Raw genomic sequence first — 19,453 nt, 5'->3', positions numbered from 1 at the left:
ATGGAGAGTCAGAAACTTTGAGCAAGTTACTTCACTTAATGGTAGGGAGTTTGCCTCACTTTCCTCATCTATACAATTAGGAATTCTACTAAGAATAGGTCTCTTAGTCCACAGCCCTCACATTCTTCCAGCCTAATTCACCTTTATATACAAAGACAGCCCAATTTTAATGAAAATCAAAAGATTTTTTTCATTTTGGCATCCTTAATGATGACATTATAATCAATTGAGAGTAAAAAGAGGAATAGCAGATTTTTTCTAGATTGATCCCAGTTTAGTTAATTTAACATTCTATTTAAGAGTTGTATTTTTGGCTATTTAAAATATGGGTATAGACATTTAAAACCTTGCTATCCTCATTTTTCATAATAGAATAGGTTACAGCTTTGTTATTTTTCAAGTTTTTCCTCATAAATTAAATAGCATTTTTTTCACCATCGTTGTATGATTTTTAGTTGGGAACCTGCTCACTGTAATACACCTAAAACTTTGTTCAACTCTTTTTGATAGAATGCAGATGAAAGAACATTATAGATATAATTAAGATCTAGTTGTGACCCTGACACTAGCAATGTGACCTTGAACAAATATCCTGACTTTTCTGAATTTTACTTTGCCCATCTCTTAAAAACGGGCATTTCTGAGACTTGGTACAGAAAGGCATACTACAAATTTTGCGGTGCTAAGTGAATGTGAAATTTTATTATTTCGTGAAAGTGTATCTCATTTTCTTCTTCCTTTCCTTGCTGGGTTTTCATTGTCTCTGTAAATTCATTACTACTAATTTAGTAGTTTTTGTTGTATAGTACAGTGGAAAGAGCATTGTCTCTGGAACCTAAAGACTTGGGTTCAAATAATACCTGTGATACTTAACTGTCTTTGTAACCTGGGGAAGCCACTTAATGACCTTGGACAATTTAAGCCCCCAAATTTGAAAGATGAATGAATCCATTGTGTCTTGTCTTTTTCAGAGGCACATGATTTTTTTTACAAATTTTTCCCTTGCCTATTGGGCCATGTTTTCTGATTTCTGATTCAGGAATTTCTGATTTAGGAAATGTTTCCTTTAGCTCCTTATCAATTCTTTTCAATATTAATTTACTCAAAACATTTGCCTACTAGGATGGAATTGTTGGGGGTCAATGAGGAGAGGCTAGACTGAGGCTCAGTATTCAAGAGAGTAGTGGACCTTATCCTACAGGTCATAGGGAGCCATCCAAGGCTCTGAAGCAGGAGAGTGAAATGGTGAATCCCAGAGAACCTTTTCAGAACGAGAACTTCTTTCTTACTATTTTATGTTGTTCTTTTTGTTTCCTATCTTGTGTAACCTTTCCTTTCCTAGGTCGCTATTTTCTGTATCCTTTCTTTCAGTGTTAATTCTTTGCTTTCCCTTTTCTGACTGTCTAGAGCCTAGAAGAGGAGATAACGTCCATTTTATTTAGTAAAGAGGGCTTTTCTGCTAGCATGAAAGCCACCTTCACATCAACCAGCACTCGGACAGCAGAGGGCTCAGTTGTGAATTATAGTGTACCTTCTGAAATGCTTTCTTCCTCGCCCTTCTCACAGTTGCTTGAGGTGCATTTTGATTTTTTCCCCCTCTCCCATCTTTTAAAGCCACATGTGAAGGAATAAGATTTTTGAAGATTCAGTAGATTGGGGCTGGGGAGGGTAAAACATTCTATTTGGGAGAAATTAGATTAATAATTGATAAATGGGGAGGGGAGTGAATAGAGAAGGTAATATTTGGGTCTAGGATCACCTATTCCCCTTGGCAGTTAAGTGTTTGGGAGCCATCTTAGGAAAGCAAAGCATCCTCCAATGGTAATATCTCTTCACCTGGATCATGGCAACATTTATTCCTTCTAATATTAATTTCCTTGCCTTGAGAAACAAAACTATACTCCTAACCCCGTTGAGAGTTAGCAAGTTAATTACAATCAGATTCTTAAAAAATGAAAATTATTTAGGGGGAAAAATTCCAAAATAAAAGTTTGCCATAGCAATATGCCACATGCATTGTATTGTGGTGATTCCAATGAAGTTACCTAGTAGGTGTCTTGATTACTTACCTACCTAAGGTAGATCGTATCTAGTCTTAAACTACCTGTCTTTAAGGCAGCTGGGAAGTGAATCTGAAACACTAAAAATGGTTTCAGTTTAATTTAAGTAGTTAACCTGTTTTAGAACATTATTTTTCATCCTAAACTTTCCAGGATTCCATTTTTGTTAATCTCCACTGAAGTCTGTTTGAATTAAACCCCCAGATGTGGAATTTTACCTTTTTTTTTTTTTTTTAACACATTAGTAGAGTTAGTTAAAATCTAATTATATATAGGTCATTTCTTCAAAATAAAAAAGTATTACCATGACATTGCATTAATTTGAGTCAGGATTTGTGAGGCCAGGGTTTTTCTAATGCAGAGAAACACAAGATTTTTTCTAAAACAGTTTAGACAAATCTTGAGGCTGCTACTGCTCAAAGATTAGCCAGTTTTGGTTGGATTTCAGTGTTGCTGCTTCACAGATGGTAGAGGTGATAGGACTTCCTTATAAGATTGAGACTATGCTTTTTTCTTTTTGAGGGTGAGGGGCTGGTTAATGAGTTAAGTTTTTAGGCTTCTAGTGCTTGCATTATTGACTGCTTCGTGTGATGAGAGCAAAGAATTCTTTTCTTACTATTCTGCCTCTTTTGTGTCATATTTGTTTTGGTGGTTGTTGAGGTAAAATGTTATTGATTTTGTGTCCTTGGTTGCTTTTTGTTCCACAGAAACGTGCTCCCACAGCAGAAGGGCCTTGTTCTGGAGCCAACGATACTGTTAAGGTTCTCCCATTTTTCCATGTTAATTCCATTGCCTGCCATGTCTGATCACCCTCACATTTTCCCCCTCTTCCCTTTCAGTCAGCCCATCACCATCATCCTTGTTTTTCTCCATGACATGAACCTGCCGTCAGTTGATTTTTGTTTTCATCATTTTTTTTTTTGGTTTATTCATGTATTTTTTGTTTTTCCTCATCCATTTTTTTTTGTACAGAGTTCACATGAGACTCTGAATGTAGTGGAGGCGAAGAAGCAGGCAGAGGTTGGGAAAGAAGAGAGAGTAATCACAGAAGGCGTGAATGGTAGAGAGAAAATACCACCCAGGAGTGATCCTGGGGAGACTCATAAGGTGGAACCCCTGGCACATAAAGACTCCCCATCCCTATCTTCAGAGAACAGCAGCAGCAGCAGCAGTGACAGTGAGGAAGAAGATGTAGGAGAGTACCGACCCCATCACCGGGTGACTGAGGGTACCATCCGGGAAGAGCAGGAGGAAAATGAAGAAGAGATGGAGGAGGAGAAGGAAGAACAGGCATCAAAGGTAGTACAGTGTGTGGAAGCAGTCCCAGAAGCCAGCTCAGTAAAGCAAATTACAGTAGAAACAGTGGTCCAGGAAAATGTAGTTTCCCAAAAGGTCTCTGGAGAGAAGAGTTTAAAAGAAGGAGATGAGCAAGACATGAGAGAAGAAACTGAGGAAGAACAGCACAGAGTAAACGGAGAAGTGTCTCATGTTGACATTGATGTTTTGCCAGAAATAATTTGTTGTTCAGAGGTAAATGGGAGTACCAAATGGGAGCTAAATTATAGAGCTTTTTATCAGGTTGAAAACACCTGCCTATCTTCTTTCTCTTGTCCTCCCAGTTCTTGTTCAGGGATTTCAGCAAGATTCAGATCCTTCTCTCTTTAGTGGGAGGGAGAAACCACTGATGAGCAGTGAAAATTTCTTCCAGCTTAATTCATGGTTTCTAGCTTCTTTTCTGCAACTGGATCACCTGGTAGGGCAAACTTTGCTAAAACCACCGTATCATGCTCTTTATTTTTTTTCTCTTATTTCACATTTAAATTTTTCTTTGCATGTTCTAAATATTTCCAAATGTCTCATCTTTTATTCTCTGTTTTCTGACACAAATGTCCCTTTTTTATTGGTTCTACAAGAAAATTAATCTTTGTTTGAATGTTGAGAAATGTGGTCAAAAAGGGTGAGTGGTCGTGTTTTCTTGCTCTTGTTGTTGGGTTTGGCCTTTACACTAAACCTTTTCTCAGTCTTCAGCTTAATGTAAGTAAGATCTGTCTCTTTCATCTCCCAGATAACTACAGCATTATCAGTGGAGTGGAGCCAGGGAGAAATTATCCAGTTGAAAACAATGTTAAGGAGGGCAGCAGTTCCTATTAATGCCATATTCTGGTAGTGTCTCCTGACAGTTTAAAAGCCTTGCTTTTGGGATGTCAGTGTGGCGTTTGTGTTTTGAAGATTATGTGGATTGTGTGGTTTGTCCAAGAACCTCCTTCCAGCCCGCAGAGCAACCAGAGAACCTATGAAATCAGACCCCTCCCTCATCCTTAATTCTGTTATACAGTCAATTCTGGATTATTTGTAGCATGGTTCCTCCTTTTCCCCCTATTGCCCTCAACTTCCAGGATTTCTAGTAATCCTGCTTTAGGGAGATCCAAATTACTTTGGGTTTAGAAAGGAATATTGACTGTTCAAGATTATCTCTATCCAGAAAAGCAGCTTTAATAATATATTTATATATATTTTTGATGTTTATAAGCACACCTTTCCTTTGTTAGGGCATATAATCCTCAATTGACTGTATATTGACATTTTGATGAGGGTTTGTGTGCCTTTTACTTTTTCGGCTATGCTCTTCACGAACGTGCATTTTGAAAGTCTGTGACTTTATTTTGTGGCATTATTATTATTATTCTTTGCTTTTAATATGTAGTTGTGAACATTTAAATAAATACAGATAAGCCTTTGGGAATGTGATTTCCAAAAATTAATAGTGCTTCTATTTTAATTTATTTTCAAGGATTCATGGGCACTGCAGATCCAGAACTGAGTCTGACACATGCTTAATAGACTAAAATTATACCAGCTCCTGGGGCCATCTTAAAGCACGTTGGGAAAGGTTTTTAGCTATACCTAACCCCAAATGTATGATTTAGCTTTCTTCAAATCCCATTTAAAACTTAATTGTTGTGATGCTGAGAAAACACAGCTTTTTTTTTTTTTTTTTTTTTTTTTTTTTAAACAAATCACTCTGGTTAATTCTCAAGAAAGCAACATTTTCCTCACTGCACCCTTTGTATGTGAGAATGATAAGAAGAATATGAGGAAAGAGCAAATACAAATCAACCTGATCCTCCACACCATTTGCACATGAATTCACCTTTATACAAACTGGGATTCAAGCAGTGAGGTCTTTGATGGCTGCCATATTGATTTCTAAAAAATGGTCAACTTTAAGATCTATAGTCAACTGTTGTGGATTTCATTCTGCATAGGTTCTTGCATTCTGCTATTACTTGCTTAAGCCTTAGGTGCGAATCTAAGTGTAATAAGTTTGACACCTACCTGATTGAGGAAGTGTATTCTCAGTATAGAAGATTAGACAAGAGATTTCGTACCACTTTTTTTCCCCTCTCCTTCATTCCTATTTTAATTCTTGCTGTATTGGGAAAGATGATTTGCTTAAATAAGCCTTCCCTGCTGATTCTTTTTTCTTGTGTGTGAATGCATGTGTGGCTATGTTTCTTATGACTATTTTGGCAGCTCCATTAAACAATTTTACTTAATTACCTTTAGAATTTATTTTTCCTTCCTTTTCCACTTCAGCCACCAGTGGTAAAAACAGAGATGGTAACTATTTCTGATGCTTCACAAAGAACAGAAATCTCCACCAAGGAAGTCCCAATTGTCCAAACAGAGACCAAAACCATCACTTATGAATCTCCACAGGTATAAAAGCAGTAAGATTTGGGGTGACACAGGAGGGGGGGGATAGTATTTTTATTTTTTAATACCTTATTTTTTCTTATTTTTCCTCTGCTTTTTCTAGTGATTTACATTTCCTTGGGGTTGAGGTATCTTTTGATACCTTCCCTTTGATGAGACAGCTATGAAATGTCATTGGTGTTAAACTCAAATAGGAATGCAATCCTGATGGGCAAATACTGACTTAGAAAACCATATATTAATGTTATCTATATTTTACTTTATTTTCATTTATTAAGCATTCCCTGTTTTATTTTAATCTGGTGCTAGAGTATATAAAACTTTTTTTGTGGGAAATCATATATTGTAACATACATCCATATATTTGCCAAGCACATGTTTTTAAACTTTCATTTTTTCTTTAAGGCAGTATTCATGGAAATATTAGAAATAAATGTAAATAAGCCTCCCTCCAGAGATACAAATCTGCAGAAAGCAGTCAGGATTTCAGAATATCACTGTTTTAAGCTTATAAAATAATGATTTTATCCTATTACAAGTCTTAAATTTCTCAGAGGGAGTTAATTATTGTGTATCATCAGTTATAGTTTTGTTTATTTATTGTATATGCATGTCTTGGATATGTAGTTTTCAAAATGATATTATAAATATATGCTTGATATTAACAACACACACTACAGAAACATAAAGCAGCTAAATTTTTAGAAGATATTTCTTTTTGGGCAGAGGGTGAAAGGGAGGTGACTGGAGAGTTGGTTTTCCTAAGAGCCATCATGAAAAATTTGTTTTGGCACATTGTGTTTCTATACTCAATCCATTTCACTTATAAAGGATTTTAATTTAAGCTGCCCCCTTCACTTTTTTCTTGGAATTGATTTTAATGTTTTTATGAGTATCTAAGAATTGAAGCAAAATTAATTTAATCTAATAAAATGTAGGTTACTAATAAGTGTGATATCAATCACTAGACTCAGATTGGTTTTCTTTCCTTGTCATTACTAATGCCTCTGCCCAAGATGGGCAGCCTTCTTGCTTTTCTATCTCCTATTTCTCCTTAGTACTTTAAGGCAGAGTTTTTCAGAGTGAGGTCTGTGGACCCCCTGGAGGTTCCCTAAGACCCCTCTGGAGTCCATGAAGTCAAAACTGCTTTCATAAAATTTACTAAGATGTTCTTCGTTTATTAAAATACTTTTCCTTTTTCCATTTTTAAGTTTTGAACATAATAAATATCACAAGTTACTCTCATAAGCAAAAGCTGTTTGTGGTCCTCAATAATTTTTAAGCATGTAAAAGGAATCCTGAGATTAAAGTCCAAGAACCACCGTTGATGGAAATTTTGAGTACCCTAGTTAAGTGAAAATTATCACAATATTAATTATATAGGTATAGAGATAATGATACAGGCACAGAATTCCATCAAAGAACATAGCTAAGAGTCAGGTCTTATTACACTTGTTTTTTATTTTTTTGGTTGTTGTTCTAGACTACCTATCATTTGAGATCAACCCCTTGCCCATTCTTTGTTTAAGAAGTCTGTTTTTTTTTAACTTCCATCCGGTGGAAGAATTCTCTTTATTCTTTTCTGGTCAGTTAATAAGCCTTTCTGTTTGATTTCTGCAGTTTCTTTCTACTAGCTCTCAAGTGGGATGGTTTTGTGGGCCTCTGGTATTCCTGAACCTTTCAGCCACAAACCTGCCTTTGTATCCTTGGACCCTAGGACTACTTATCTAGAACTGGAAGGCACATCGGATATCAGTTTTACAAATGGGGAAACCTGAGACTGGGAATGACTAGTCCTCCAAATCTTCAAAACCCTTTCACTATTTTAATTCTTCTAGATTCTCCTACTGATCATCTTCCTGTGCCCCCTTTCTTCATCCCTTCCATAGTTTTATTTGGTAAACCTGGCTTTTTACTATATCTTTATTCTGTAGTCCAACCATCAATGGCTTTACCCAATACAAATGACCACATTTATTTCTATAGACTCTATTACATTTGCAACAAAAATATACTCAAGGCTACTTATACAATGGGGAGGGTTCTTTTCTTCACAAGCATTCTCAAGGTTAAGTATTACTTTTTATTTTTTCCCAAACTATCTAAAGATTGATGGAGGTGCTGGTGGTGATGCTGGCACATTATTGACTGCACAAACCATCACTTCTGAATCCGTGTCTACAACTACAACCACTCATATTACCAAGGTAAAGCAATTCAAATGAATCTAAAAAGATGTTCCTTTCATAACAATTTACCTCTTTTGGATTTTGTCCACACCCCCTTCCTACCCTCCTAATAATATATAGTCTCAAAGTGATACTTACTGCTAAGAAGAATAAAAATGCCTTAAATTTATTACCTAAGAATTCAAGTTTTGAAGGCAAATTCATTTATGTCACATAGTTGTTTTTTTTTTTTAAACCCTTGTACTTCGGTGTATTGTCTCACAGGTGGAAGAGTGGTAAGGGTGGGCAATGGGGGTCAAGTGACTTGCCCAGGGTCACACAGCTGGGAGACAGGTTTGAACCTAGGACCTCCTGCCTCTAGGCCTGACTCTCAATCCACTGAGCTACCCAGCTGCCCCCTATGTCACATAGTTTTGAAGAAGACGTAGGAGAGGATGAGGATATTAAAAGGTATATTTAAGTTTACAATATAGATTAAAAATATGGCAACATAGACTTTGTAAGTACAGCTTAGTTTCATTAGGCATCTTAAGGAAGACAGTGATTGCAAATATTGCTGTAAACCAATGATTCCCAAAGCGGGTGCCACCGCCCCCTGGTGGGTGCTGCAGCAATCCAGGGGAGGTGGTGATGGCCACAGATGCATTTATCTTTCCTATTAATTGCCATTAAAATTAAAAAAAATTAATTTCCAGGGGGCTAAGTAATAATTTTTCTGGAAAGGGGGTGGTAGGCCAAAAAAGTTTGGGAACCACTGCTGTAAACAAATGTTTTAAGTAATGCATTTTTGGTCAAATCATTCTGATTTTACTACCAATGTGATCATCTGATAGAACCATAAACAATAAAGATTTCTTCCTGGAGTTTATTTTTCAACTCTACTATTCATTTTTTTCCAATATCAGTGATGCTAGTGTTTTTAAGATTTTAAAATATTCTCATCCATTCTTCCTTGTCCCTAGGCACATTTGCCAGTACTCCTATTTTTAAAAAAAGAACCCCCGCTTTCAGATTTCTTGTTATCCCATTTGGTGATGGTTTTGCTCCAGAATACTTTTAAAAACACTGCCTCTTGTGGTTTCAGGAATCTGGTAACTCAGAGATTTACAGACACTTGAATGCTTGTTTGCCTTTAAAAGGGCTTTGTGACATTAAGTTTTCTTGCCCATTATAAATTATCACACACTGTTTTGCAGTAAGTAGATCAGCAAAATCTCTGGAGCCTAGTCGTGCCTAACATACCCTGTGAACTCACCAAGACATAGGAGTACCTGAGAGTCTTTTCCCTGTCCTGCCCCTTTTATTCCTATCCATCCATAAGTTAATCCACAGCCACTATAAAGTGTGTTTAATAAATGTTTTAAATAAATAAATAAAATGTTTAAAAAACCTATGTGAGCCATTAATTTGTTGAACACCTACCAAACCCCAATGCTTTTTTTAAACCAAATTTCTAACCAAGCTAAAGTTTGCAAAGAAGGCAACAACAAAAACAACAACCTAGTTTATCTGTTTATGCTATAATTCATCCAATTCTGAATGAATACATCTTAAGGCCTTGGAAACTTGGAAACTCAGTCCATTTTTGGATGCAATAATGTTTTCTAATAACTTTAAACACAAACCACCATTTGTTTTATTCTCCTAATAGGGCTGAGTGGACTAACAATACTATACTAGATCCTGTTTTCATAGCTTTGATTATATAAAAATATATTTTAGTGATTACTCTTCTTTATTTTCCTTTATGACTTTTAGACAGTAAAAGGTGGAGTATCTGAAACAAGAATTGAAAAACGAATTGTTATCACAGGAGATGCTGATATTGATCACGACCAGGTGAGTCTCATAGGTTGTAAAGGTAGGATTTTTCTTGTGTATTCCTATAGATTTGCATGTGTTCCATTTTTCAAATAACCAGACTATAGAATCATACTTTAGGTGCACAAGGCTAAATTCTGTTAGGCCAAGGATTCTTGGACCCACCCACCCTTTCTTAGTCCAGTAAAGCTTGTTAGACACCTCCTCAAGATAATGGTTAAAAAGCATAAGGTAAACTACAGTTAACAAAACATTCTTTTTAAAGTTCATAGGTCCTGGGTTTTTCTCCTTGGCCCAAGGGCACATTTCAGTGTTCATTCTCACATTACACTCATTAGACTACTTAGAATTTCAGTTCTGTATAAAAATATAGTAGTGTTTAGCATTGAATAAGCATAGCAAATAGAATGGTTTTTTCCCCTACCCAAAACCTGCACTTTTGAAGCCAAAATAATCTGTTACCTTTTCGGTGATTGGTAGTCATCCATATCAAAATGAGTGTACCATTGATTGAAATCTCCCTATTTGGTTTTGCTTCATTATTTTAATGAGAAAGTATTATTGGGTAACAGTTGTGTAAATGAGGCCATTGTTTGTTGGACTGTGATCGATGTGTCAAAACCATGTAAGAGTCACCAGTAATATAAGAATTAATGGTAACCTATTAATGATGGTTACTAATAAATTAAATGAATGAGTGAAATGAAATTAGCTGCTGGTGTTACTTAGTTACAACTACTATATTTAAAAGGCATATTTTAAAAAGTATGTTCCTATGCTCCTGAAAAATTATTTATTTACGATCAGCATATATCTTCTTTTACACTTCATTATCTTTGTTAGTTTGATAGGAAAAGTGAAACATTAACTTAATTGAGTCTGAGAAAATCTTGAACTTCAATTCTGGTGTTAGTTTCTGGCCAAATAAATTATTTTCAGCAAGTGGTATAACTGTAGATATTTAAAGGAACTGGGGTGATGAGAATATTAGATATGTATTATTTTTAATTTGCTACATTTAAAGATGCTTGAGCTCTTTTACAGCAAAGTAGAGTAAATTCATCACTTATTGTTGTAGTTTGAGATTGGGTGTGAATCACAGTTAAATAGTTCTAAAATAATAGTAGCTGACTTTAGGATATTTTAGTGTTTGTGGTATTTTAAGAAGACTGATGGTTTATGAAAGAAAGCATGTGTTTGTGATAAGATGAAGGGATGTGTCTTTGGTATAATATATCTAAGATATACACAGATGCATTAACAAAAAAGAAGTGCTTAATTTGTAACTTATCAGAGTACTATATTCAGTAAGGAGCTATAAATACAAAATTCAGATAAAACATAATTCCTGCCCTAAGGAAGATTATATTTTTAGTAAAGGAATAAGACACAAACATAGAGAACTGTAATACATAATATAGCACATAAATTCAATTTAAGATTTGGAAGGGCTATTAATTGCCATCTAGTCCAGTTCACATACAAAAGGAATTCCCCATCTAACATACCCCAAGAAGTGGTTGTCCAACCTCTCTGCTTTTATGACCTTTAAGAAGGGAGAAACCAGCAGCCCTCTAAGTGGCCCTTTCTGCTTTTTAATAGTTCTAATTGCTGGCAAGTTTTCCTTACCTTGAATTTAATTGTCTTCTTTGTAACTTTCTTCAGCTGCTCCTGGTTTTACCCCCTGAGACCAAATAGAACAAGCCTACTTCATTTTCCCACATGATAGCCTTTCAGATATTTGAAGATAGTTATAACATCTCCTCTGAAGAAGCTCTGATCCTTGTGTGGTATAAACTTAGGACCTTTTATAACTGGCTAATTTTCTCTGTACCCCATTAAAGTTGATCAGTGTTGGTCAGATCCTTCTTAAACCATGGCACCTAGAACTGAATGTAATGCTACAGATGATGTCTTACAAAGTCAGAGTATAATGATATGATCACCTCACTATTTCTAGAAGCTATGCCCCTTTGATATACAGCCCAGAATTACCCTCACTTTTTTGGCTATCATGTCACACTGCTAATTCATATTGAGCTCATGACTATAAAGTCCACTAAAACCCCTAGATCTTTTTCAGGATAACGTGCCACACTAAATGCTATGCTTGTGAAGCTAATTTTTCTGTACTGAAGTGCAAGACATTTATGTTTAGCCCTAATGAAAGTGTTATATGAGATCCATCGAGGAAAAGCCATTATCATCTGTTCAGATCAAGAGCAATCTTTGAAGTGTAGAGTAAATGACATTTGAGTTAATCTTTACAGAATGGGAAGGGCTTCAACAAATGAGGAAAAAGGGGAAGACATTGTAGGCATGAAGAACAGCACTAGGAAAGATAGCAGAGGATGGAGATTCCAAGGGAGCAGTCCAGTTTGACTCCTACATAGACTGTGTGGAATCAGGATGGCTTACAGCTTAAAATGCACCAGGATAAAATGGATAAGGTGAGATAGAACTAGATTGTGGAAGACTTTGAGAGGATTTCTTGTAGAAAGTTGCATTTGATTTGGACCTTATTGAAAGTAGTAAGAATATAGTAGAAAGGAGGATATACATTCTAGAATTAGGGAGCAATACAATCAAAGGGACAGAGACAGGAAAGGATGGGGACTTGTATGGGTGATGGTCCAGAGGAGTAGTATGAAATATACCTGAAAAGATAGGGTTTTAACAAGTTACAAAGGATGTTCAATGCCAAGAGAAGAGATTAACATTTTACTCAGAAGACAATAGGGAGATGCTAAAGAGTGTTGTGCCAGAGCTATGGATTTAGGAAAGCCAGATAGGAGACAGTAACCATGCTAAGTGATAATGATAGTCCAAACCAGTGGGCATAGAAAGAGAAGGGGCCCTCAGACACTTCCTAGCTGTGTGACCCTGGGGCAAGTCACTTAAAGCCCATTGCCTAGTCCTTACTGCTCTTCTGCCTTAGAACCAATACATAGTATTGATTCTAAGATAGAAGGTAAGAGTTTAAAAAAAAAAAAAAAAGAAAGAAGGAGAAAGAGACAAAGTGAAGACAGATGTTGGTAGAATTGACCTTGATTAGATATCATAGGGAAGAGTCAAAAAAAGAACCCTGTTAATATGGCCTTGGAACCTTGGGTGAGTGGTAGTAGTGTCATTGACAGATATAATGAAATCAGAAGGAGAAGTACTAAGAAGACTATAAACTTCATCAGTGGCAGATATGTTGAACTAGAAGTACCTGTGAGATTCCAAGGTGGAGAGATCTCGGTGTTTGGAAAGGCAAGTCTTGAGTTTGAGAGAGAAGTTGAAATTGAACATAGAGGTTTGGGGTAATCTGCACTGATGTGATAGTTGGATTTGTAAAAGAAGATGAAATTACCAAGGGAAGGAGGAGGGTGAAGAGAAAAGGGGGAGAGAGAAGGCCAACGCTAGCTTTTGGAAGAAAATTTTAACTTCAGTGAAGTTTTTTTTAAAAAAATCACCTGCTATATTTAAGGCAACTCAACATTGGGTTACAAAAATAAACAAGTAAAACAGTACCTTCCTTCAAAGAAGGAAGCACAGTGCTCTAGAGCAGTGATGGGCAAACTATGGCCTGTGAGCCAGATGCAGCCCCCTGAAATATTCTATCTGGCAGCGAGACATTATTCCTAATCTGACAAATACAATTTGTAGGATACAATACAATGAAACTTCGAAAGAGTTGCCTTAGAAACAGACTAACAGATGAGCATTTCCTTTCCTTTGGCTCCCTCTTTAGAAAGTTTGCCCACCACTGCTCTAGAACATAGTAAGTGCTTCATAAATGTTTTTTGATTGATATTTAAAAGTAATTAAAAAAAAGAGCTAAAAGTAAAAAGGATAATGTATTTGGTGATAGGTGTTAGAGCTGGAAAAGACTTCAAAGACCATCTTATCCACTTCTTCATTTTATAAATGAGGAAACTGAGGCTCATAGAGTTGAAATGATTTGACAAGATTACATGGTAGTAGTAAGCAGTAGATCTTGGATTTGAAGTGAGAGCTTCTTGCTCCAAATCAATGATCTTTCTTCCGTATCATACAAATTTCTGTTTACCTAAATCTTGAGGAAGGATGCATAAAAGAGAATGTTGGATGGAATCCAGAGATGGAAAAAGGTCAGGCTCCTCCTCTAATATGATCCAAGAGCCTGTCATTGGCTCCTTTTGTAGAGATTTGAGTTACAGAGAGCCAGTAGAGGAGATGGAGGAGTTAATCAGGGAGGACAATTACCAAGAGTTTGTGTTTGGAGAAGCCAAGAAATGAGAGTAACTGGAAGTAGGGTGATGGACCACATTATCAGCTACTGTGAGAGAAGACCACGGAGAATGAGGGAAGGGTAGGGACTGAGCCAGTCTCCTTAGAGTGAAGAGAAAGAAAACCAGATTCTATGTGTTTGGCTGGAGAATGAGAAAACAGGAAGCAGCATTGGGTACAGATGCATTTTTAAAGCAAAAGTGGCAATCCTCTACTATAACCAGAGGACATTCTTTCCATTGTAACAGTGTGTCCTTGGGAAGGATATGGAACTGATTATATAACCTGTCAGTTCAGGTTAGTTTGAGTGAGAATCCTGCTCTTCTTGGCTTCAAATGAGAACAGGTCAGATTCCTATCCTTTGTTTTTGCCAGCCCCACAGGCCAGTTCTGGATCTTCTTCCACAATAAAGTTGGGAAGGAGCTACCCTTGGAGATTTCTTTTTCCCCAAAGAGAAGTTGGTTTCTTTTCAGCCCTCTCCCTCCTGCCCCCCTCCCCCCTTCCCATACAACTAAACTCCTTAGATCTTCAACATAGCTCTTTTCCCACAGGAATTGTAACTTAGACATGATTTCAGCTGTGTTCCTTTTGCCTTTTTTTTGGTGTTTACATAAAAGCTCCAATCTAGGTTGAATATATTGCAAACACATGCAAAGATCAAATATACAGAAATCTAAAATGTTGATGCCAAAATAGCACATATGTGTAACTTTAATCCTTGGAATTTAATGTAATAAAATACTGACATTAACTACTGTTTTTAGGGGTACTGCCACTGTTATTTGTTGACTTAGATCTCATTTTGAAATTGGAAATAGACAAGTGAGGAGGACCTAAGATTTCTTAGACTCTCAGGATTTCTGATAGAATCATTTGGTCCAACTCCCTTTGATAAAGGACAAATTCATTCTGCAACATCATCTACAGCAGTCACCCAACCTTTTGAACAACCCTATAGCAGAGATATTACTACCTAACAGGGCATCCTCTTTATTTTTGGACAACTTTAAATTACTTTTTTTTTTAAACCTTACCTTCTGTCTTGGAGTCAATACTGTATATTGGCTTCAAGGCAGAAGAGTGGTAAGGGTAGGCATTAGGGGTCAAGTGACTTGGCCAGGGTCACACAGCTGGATAAATTACTTTTAAAAAATACTGTTAAAAAAATTGAGCCAAAATCTATTTTTGTAACTCTACCTCACCAGGGCTCATTGAATTTTGTTTTTTAAAAAACTGATTTTATTTTCATCTCTTAATTATATAGTGTACCATAGGCTTTTAAAGAAAATTTAATTTCATGTTCTATAATGTGATTTTTTTTTATCTTGAAAGTGTTATATTTAAAAATGATGAATGCTGATATTATGAGGAAAACTAATGTTTTATTTAGGCCCATGTTGATAGAATAAAATCGACCACACGCCTGTAAAAAATTCAAATTGCAGCCTCAGCCATTTTGTTCCATACCTTCCCTACTCTTCTTCGTCCCCAGGGAGCGCTCTCAGGTAGCAAAGAGGAAGTCAAAACTGACTTCCCAATATTTAAAGCCAGGCTTTACCTTGAAGACGTCATCCAAAACAGGAAACCTGTTGGACCATGGAAATGTAGTTTTCCAAGTATTCACAGGAAGTTTGTCATTAAAGCTCAAATGAGTCTCAAATAGCTCTAAATAGAGCACCAGAAATTCTAAATAACACAAAGGCCATAATTAAGTGACCAAGTTGTTGAAAATTAAATGTGAATGATAACTTTACCTTCATTGCTGATGTTGAGAAGATCAAATAGTATCTCAAATAATATCTTAAACCTCTTTCCTAGATATTTTTCCACAACCCAAGGAAATGTCAATAATAAACAAATACAAAACTGGCTCCAAATAGGGGAAACCCACATCTTTCATTCTACATTAAATTTTCAAATCAATCAAAAAAGACACCAAACAAGACACTACAATTGATCTCACAAGATGTTGGAAAATAAAGACAACATCCGAACTTATGACTATTAAATGCCTTTTGGATATCTCTAACTGGATTGCCTCTATATTGCATCCTCAGTATATTCATTATCTTTTCCTCCTCTCTCCCGAAATTCCCATTATTGTCAAGCTCACCACTAAGTGCCCCCAGTTATCAGGGGTTGAACCCTTAGTGCCATCTCTTACTACTCATTCTCTCTCATTTAGTATATCCACCTTGAGTCTATCCTAAACTTAGCTTCCAGAGGGATTCTTCTGAAGTATATAGGTCTGCCCACATCACCTCCTACTTAAACTTTTTTGATGGTAGGGACTTTTTTTTACCTTTCTTTCTGTCCCCAGAACTTAACACAGTTCTTAATATGTAGTGTTTAATAAATGCTTTTTTGCTGACTGTCTTCTAAAAATTGTCAATTACATTGCCAACAGATCCATATTTTTATGGAATGCAATTTAAAAATATTGGTTTTATGGAAGGAAAATGATTGCAGGATCTTGTGGTTTCACATCTTGTCTTGACGCCCAGGCAAGAGAGGCATTCTTGGTGCCTTAGTAACTTTCTGCCAACCCAAACATACTTTAATGCATATAAAGTTCTATTTTGTACTATACATATTTCCTGTGTAAGATGCTTACAAGTTGAATATAGGTAAGAGTCTACTTCAAAGACTGTTGGTACACTCTAAGCCAAATGTTGGTATGACTGGTGAAACAAAGATGTTTCTATATCAAACAACATCTAGATAGTGAGATGGACATTTTTTCAGGACTCCCACTCCTATGCCCCAGGCAGGAAAGGAGTTGTAGGATAATTATAATTATATTTATGTATATATGTATATATGTGTGTATATGNCTTGAGGAAGGATGCATAAAAGAGAATGTTGGATGGAATCCAGAGATGGAAAAAGGTCAGGCTCCTCCTCTAATATGATCCAAGAGCCTGTCATTGGCTCCTTTTGTAGAGATTTGAGTTACAGAGAGCCAGTAGAGGAGATGGAGGAGTTAATCAGGGAGGACAATTACCAAGAGTTTGTGTTTGGAGAAGCCAAGAAATGAGAGTAACTGGAAGTAGGGTGATGGACCACATTATCAGCTACTGTGAGAGAAGACCACGGAGAATGAGGGAAGGGTAGGGACTGAGCCAGTCTCCTTAGAGTGAAGAGAAAGAAAACCAGATTCTATGTGTTTGGCTGGAGAATGAGAAAACAGGAAGCAGCATTGGGTACAGATGCATTTTTAAAGCAAAAGTGGCAATCCTCTACTATAACCAGAGGACATTCTTTCCATTGTAACAGTGTGTCCTTGGGAAGGATATGGAACTGATTATATAACCTGTCAGTTCAGGTTAGTTTGAGTGAGAATCCTGCTCTTCTTGGCTTCAAATGAGAACAGGTCAGATTCCTATCCTTTGTTTTTGCCAGCCCCACAGGCCAGTTCTGGATCTTCTTCCACAATAAAGTTGGGAAGGAGCTACCCTTGGAGATTTCTTTTTCCCCAAAGAGAAGTTGGTTTCTTTTCAGCCCTCTCCCTCCTGCCCCCCTCCCCCCTTCCCATACAACTAAACTCCTTAGATCTTCAACATAGCTCTTTTCCCACAGGAATTGTAACTTAGACATGATTTCAGCTGTGTTCCTTTTGCCTTTTTTTTGGTGTTTACATAAAAGCTCCAATCTAGGTTGAATATATTGCAAACACATGCAAAGATCAAATATACAGAAATCTAAAATGTTGATGCCAAAATAGCACATATGTGTAACTTTAATCCTTGGAATTTAATGTAATAAAATACTGACATTAACTACTGTTTTTAGGGGTACTGCCACTGTTATTTGTTGACTTAGATCTCATTTTGAAATTGGAAATAGACAAGTGAGGAGGACCTAAGATTTCTTAGACTCTCAGGATTTCTGATAGAATCATTTGGTCCAACTCCCTTTGATAAAGGACAAATTCATTCTGCAACATCATCTACAGCAGTCACCCAACCTTTTGAACAACCCTATAGCAGAGATATTACTACCTAACAGGGCATCCTCTTTATTTTTGGACAACTTTAAATTACTTTTTTTTTTAAACCTTACCTTCTGTCTTGGAGTCAATACTGTATATTGGCTTCAAGGCAGAAGAGTGGTAAGGGTAGGCATTAGGGGTCAAGTGACTTGGCCAGGGTCACACAGCTGGATAAATTACTTTTAAAAAATACTGTTAAAAAAATTGAGCCAAAATCTATTTTTGTAACTCTACCTCACCAGGGCTCATTGAATTTTGTTTTTTAAAAAACTGATTTTATTTTCATCTCTTAATTATATAGTGTACCATAGGCTTTTAAAGAAAATTTAATTTCATGTTCTATAATGTGATTTTTTTTTATCTTGAAAGTGTTATATTTAAAAATGATGAATGCTGATATTATGAGGAAAACTAATGTTTTATTTAGGCCCATGTTGATAGAATAAAATCGACCACACGCCTGTAAAAAATTCAAATTGCAGCCTCAGCCATTTTGTTCCATACCTTCCCTACTCTTCTTCGTCCCCAGGGAGCGCTCTCAGGTAGCAAAGAGGAAGTCAAAACTGACTTCCCAATATTTAAAGCCAGGCTTTACCTTGAAGACGTCATCCAAAACAGGAAACCTGTTGGACCATGGAAATGTAGTTTTCCAAGTATTCACAGGAAGTTTGTCATTAAAGCTCAAATGAGTCTCAAATAGCTCTAAATAGAGCACCAGAAATTCTAAATAACACAAAGGCCATAATTAAGTGACCAAGTTGTTGAAAATTAAATGTGAATGATAACTTTACCTTCATTGCTGATGTTGAGAAGATCAAATAGTATCTCAAATAATATCTTAAACCTCTTTCCTAGATATTTTTCCACAACCCAAGGAAATGTCAATAATAAACAAATACAAAACTGGCTCCAAATAGGGGAAACCCACATCTTTCATTCTACATTAAATTTTCAAATCAATCAAAAAAGACACCAAACAAGACACTACAATTGATCTCACAAGATGTTGGAAAATAAAGACAACATCCGAACTTATGACTATTAAATGCCTTTTGGATATCTCTAACTGGATTGCCTCTATATTGCATCCTCAGTATATTCATTATCTTTTCCTCCTCTCTCCCGAAATTCCCATTATTGTCAAGCTCACCACTAAGTGCCCCCAGTTATCAGGGGTTGAACCCTTAGTGCCATCTCTTACTACTCATTCTCTCTCATTTAGTATATCCACCTTGAGTCTATCCTAAACTTAGCTTCCAGAGGGATTCTTCTGAAGTATATAGGTCTGCCCACATCACCTCCTACTTAAACTTTTTTGATGGTAGGGACTTTTTTTTACCTTTCTTTCTGTCCCCAGAACTTAACACAGTTCTTAATATGTAGTGTTTAATAAATGCTTTTTTGCTGACTGTCTTCTAAAA

At 36.4% G+C, this 19,453-nt stretch overlaps 1 protein-coding gene across 1 annotated transcript in view; it reads left to right on the top strand.

Annotated features, from left to right (window-relative positions):
* EPB41L2 (erythrocyte membrane protein band 4.1 like 2) overlaps window positions 1-19,453 on the top strand; it is a 268,113-nt gene that overhangs the window by 229,073 nt on the left and 19,587 nt on the right. The window contains exons 15-19 of the mRNA XM_044675431.1: window positions 2,768-2,821; window positions 3,033-3,590; window positions 5,658-5,780; window positions 7,886-7,984; window positions 9,725-9,805. Of these exons, the coding sequence (XP_044531366.1) occupies window positions 2,768-2,821; window positions 3,033-3,590; window positions 5,658-5,780; window positions 7,886-7,984; window positions 9,725-9,805 (915 nt within the window). The remainder of the gene's footprint in view (window positions 1-2,767; window positions 2,822-3,032; window positions 3,591-5,657; window positions 5,781-7,885; window positions 7,985-9,724; window positions 9,806-19,453) is intronic.

This window comes from Gracilinanus agilis, chromosome 4 (genome assembly GCF_016433145.1).
Source record: "Gracilinanus agilis isolate LMUSP501 chromosome 4, AgileGrace, whole genome shotgun sequence".
NCBI lineage: Eukaryota > Metazoa > Chordata > Mammalia > Didelphimorphia > Didelphidae > Gracilinanus > Gracilinanus agilis.
This window is presented reverse-complemented; position numbering and strand designations above follow the sequence as displayed.